Source organism: Galeopterus variegatus, unplaced genomic scaffold, assembly GCF_000696425.1.
Source record: "Galeopterus variegatus unplaced genomic scaffold, G_variegatus-3.0.2 Scaffold1551, whole genome shotgun sequence".
Lineage (NCBI taxonomy): Eukaryota > Metazoa > Chordata > Mammalia > Dermoptera > Cynocephalidae > Galeopterus > Galeopterus variegatus.
The window spans coordinates 360169-364274 of NW_007727662.1; the positions used below are offsets into that span (position 1 = coordinate 360169).

Consider the following 4106-nt stretch of genomic DNA (forward strand, 5'->3'; position numbering starts at 1 on the left):
ATTTGTATTGCTAATTTTGGTAAATTTAGTTTATATGCATCTAATGAATGTGCATGTGGAATTAAGTGTTTTATAAAATTTGAAGGGTTCCATTCTTCAAAATGGATGCCAAAGATATCAGTAATTAGCTAACAGGGTCAGGCAAAGTCATCTTGTCACCCTCTGTCACTCCCAAGTGCTGAAGGTCATCTTTTGTTCTTTGCTGGTGACTGTCATGGATCAACTCTCCAGAGCGGAAAGCATCAGTGGCTAACTGGTTTGCTGAAGACTGAAACAACTGTCCAGAAAGGAGAGAGAATTTTAGTACCGTTTCATATAACCTCTCCTTCTAGACCTGGAAGTTCTCCAAGGGTTGCTGGCTAGATAGAACAGTGTGAAAGCAAGGCATCTGGTGCCATTGGCTGACTTACACCTGTCTGACAGGGGTGTGACATACGTTAGTCATGAACATTTTGTTGTACAATTTCAACTTGTTAGTATATATATTCTCCTTAATTTTTCTTTATCGGTAGAAATTTTTATATCAGGTAGTCAAATTATAAAATTCAAGACTTTATGTATGGTGTGGCTTGTGGACCATGATAAGTAAGTAAATGTAAAGTTAAATCACAAAAATTGGGAAATAAAAGTTAATTAAGAATGAAGGAAAATTCTCAACCTGAAATGAAAAAGAAATCTTTGAAGCTAACACAGTAATATAAGTGTATGCCAAAACGTGTAAATAATGATCTGTTAATATAAAGCCATTATATCTTATTCATTCACTGTTTTCAGAGCACTGAAACTTTATATTACATCTCTTTATTTAAAATATATAATCACTGGTCGGGAACTTCTTAGAATCCAAAGAAGCAAGGGACTGTAAACATGTAGACCCCAGAAAGGAGGAGGCACTAGGAAGGTACAAATCTCAGCATTCACCCACGTGGTGCAGAAGTCCCAGGGTGAGAGGTCTGTGTAAGTCAGCTTCTGGAGCTTGTCCCCAGCCTGTGCTGCAGTGGCCACCCATTGACAGTCAGGAGGAGCAGGGCTGTACCTGTCAGGATGTTTGTACCTGTGACTGCACACTGGGTCCCCTTTCCTGGTACATAAGAGTGTCTGCTTTATTCTCCCTCCAGTGCTTTCTCCCATCATCCCAGAAATACTCTCTTTGAGGATATCTCTACGTCTTGATGTCAGTTGCTTTGTCCTTAAGGATTTGTTATGATATTAAGTAGAAGGGAAGACAATTGAGAATTATTAATATTACTGATAGATATTTTCCTGGGTAATTCATTTTTATAGGTAATCTAGATTTTATTTTGCAGATTGTCCACACTGTGTCCTTTCTGCTCTTCTGCAGTATTATATCTGGCTTCTGGCAACTCTACTTAGCAGCGTCTGTGCCATCTCATGTATGCTTTTCTTTCCTTATGATTTCTGTCCAGTAAAATAAGTTTATAGTTTGTTTGTAAATCCCATGGTATTCCTTTTCTGGCTGTTTCCTAAAGTCAGCTTATTTGGAAAAAAGTGTTTTTTAGCCTTCAGATAAAATTGGTGTAATATAAATTGACCATTTTGATTTCTAAACTTTGGAGATTTGTATTAATTGAATTTTCTGTATCCATAGGGTGTGGAATTCTTTGATGAAAAGCTGAATTCTTTGTGTATGGCCTGGCTTGTGGACCATGGTGAGTACATAAATTTAAAACAGATTATTATGAGAAGCCCATGTTTTTGCATATATCCTATGATGTTTATACATTTCCCTTTAGAAAGGAATCCTGATCTGACCAGATATTTCACTTTAACCATGTAGGGATGAAAAAAGACTTTAATTAAAGTCCATTTAGCTTCCTCTGAATAGAAATTTGACATTTCTACCTATTTTTTTTTCTATCTTAAATTTTATTTTATTTTCTTTATTAAACAATCTCTTTGCCTTGTTTTTTACTCATACTATTACACTCTCTTCACACTCTCTCTCTTCATTTAAAATTTTTTTATTTTTGGGCTGGCCCGGTGGCGCACTGCTACAGTGCGCCGCTTGGGAGCGCGGTGGCGCTCCCGCCGAGGGTTCGGATCCCACATACAGACCGGTTCCCACTCACTGGCTGAGTGAGGTGCGGGCGCAACATTGAGGGTTGCGATCCTGTTGCCGGTCCCGGTCTGGTACGGGCGCGACACTGAGGGTTGCAATCCATTGCCGGACACAAAAAAAAAAAGGAAAAAAAAAATATAAATAAATAAATAAATAAATAAATAAATAAATAAAAATTTTTTATTTTTTAAAAGGTGACCAGTAAGGGGATCTTAACCCCTGACTTGGTGTTGTCAGCACCACGCTCTCCCAAGTGAGCCAACCGGCCATCCCTATATAGGGATCTGAACCTGCGGCCTTGGTGTTATCAGCACCGCACTTTCCTGAGTGAGCCACGGGCCAGCCCTTAGAGATGAAGTATGTGGGAGGATGTGCATATGTTATATGCAAATACTGTGCCATTTTATATCAGGGACTGAGCATCCACAGATTTTGATATCCTCAGGGGGTTCTGGAACCAATCCTTTACAGATACTGAGGGATGAGTGTGTAGACTTGGTTGGACAGGGATTAGAATCAGATGAAAGGCCTAGGTGGGAAGAAATCACTACTTGTCTTTTTTGAGGTGACATAGAGAAAGAGGAATACAGTGGGACAGCACAGGATTCTTAGGAATGGGAGACCTCAGTTATGCCCTACACTAGAGAGGGCCTGGATTTCTGATTTTGGTGAAAGGAAGGCTTACAACTTGTACCCTGAGTGCTACTGCTATGATCCTAGGAGAAGGTGGGCTCAGGGCAAATCAGATAGGACAGCAGGAATGACTTTTTCATGAGGTCTTAGGTAGATGTATGTGCATATATCCTCTTGTCTGCCATGCAGCAGTGGGTGGACGATGTGCCCTCTGTACCAAGTCCCAGGTCCAGACTCACCAGCTTTAGCGTGGCCTTAAACCTGTTCATATGAGTGCCCGTGGGGGTTCATGTGACATTGTGCTGTGAGCTTTTGTTCTGTGTTTTGGTGGATATGACACAATGTCTTATATATACTTTATTATATATGTATTGAGTGTATCTCTTTGTTCATCTGTGGTTGCTTATGCCTGGGAGTATTAGTGTTTGCTTATACATGTAGGTGGTTTTGTTAAAGGCATATTTGTATCATATGGGAGATCATATGGTTAGAGAGTGAAGAGGAAGGGTGTGAAAAAAAACATGTGAAAATCTGTAAGGGCTTATGTATATGTGGGTAGTTCCAGTGTTTTCAAACTAGATTGTGAAGACTTCATTATTTATTTTTTTCTTCTCTTAAGTTGCCTTTTTATGGCCTATTTTTTTTTAAATAAAAATTTAAATTTGGCAAATCATAGGAAAGAAATTCCTCTTTTTTTTTTTAAAGTGTTTGTATTCTTTCTAATAAATATTTAATGTTAATGGGAATGGCGTGTCCCAGCAATTCATTCTATACTTTCTTGGAAAGCTGGCATTCTAGATTAAGACAGTGTTTTATTTTTAAAGTTTTAATTTTATTTTTAGGTTTTATATTTAAATTGTTAAAGTTCTAAATTCCTAACACTCTTTCTGTGTAGGATTGCTCTCTCTATGCAACTTTATTACTCCTTCTTTGCTTCTGAATTTTTTTTTTTTCCTTTTTGTCTTTTTTTTCATGACTGGTAACGGGATCGCAACCCTCAGTGTCACGCTCGTACCGTGACCGGCAATGGGATTGCAACCCTCGGTGTCGCGCCCGCACCATGCTCAACCAGTGAGCGGACCGGTCTCTATATGGGATCCGAACCCTCGGCGGGAGCGCCGCCGCGCTCCCAAGCACCGCACTCTACCGAGTGCGCCACCGGGCTGGCCCCTGCTTCTGAATTTTTTCTTCCACCTTGGGAGCAGGAGAGACTCTTATTTATTCTACTGCAGCAGCATACTAAAGTGGGGACTGCAAGCATTCTTTGAACCAGTGAAATGGCAGCTCTGAAATTGTTCTTTACTTCATCACAGGGTTTTTTTGTTGTTGTTTTGCTTTTGCATTTTTCGAAACTCCATGGTATTCCTTTTCTGGCTGTTTCCTAAAGTCAGCA

General features: G+C 39.6%; 1 protein-coding gene across 3 annotated transcripts in view; it reads left to right on the forward strand.

Annotated features, from left to right (window-relative positions):
- The window catches only part of PPP2R1B (protein phosphatase 2, regulatory subunit A, beta), a 40848-nt gene that overhangs the window by 15936 nt on the left and 20806 nt on the right, over nucleotides 1-4106 (forward strand). For all 3 annotated transcript variants that reach the window (XM_008577617.1, XM_008577618.1, XM_008577616.1), the window contains exon 11: nucleotides 1610-1670. In XM_008577617.1, the coding sequence (XP_008575839.1) occupies nucleotides 1610-1670 (61 nt within the window). The remainder of the gene's footprint in view (nucleotides 1-1609; nucleotides 1671-4106) is intronic.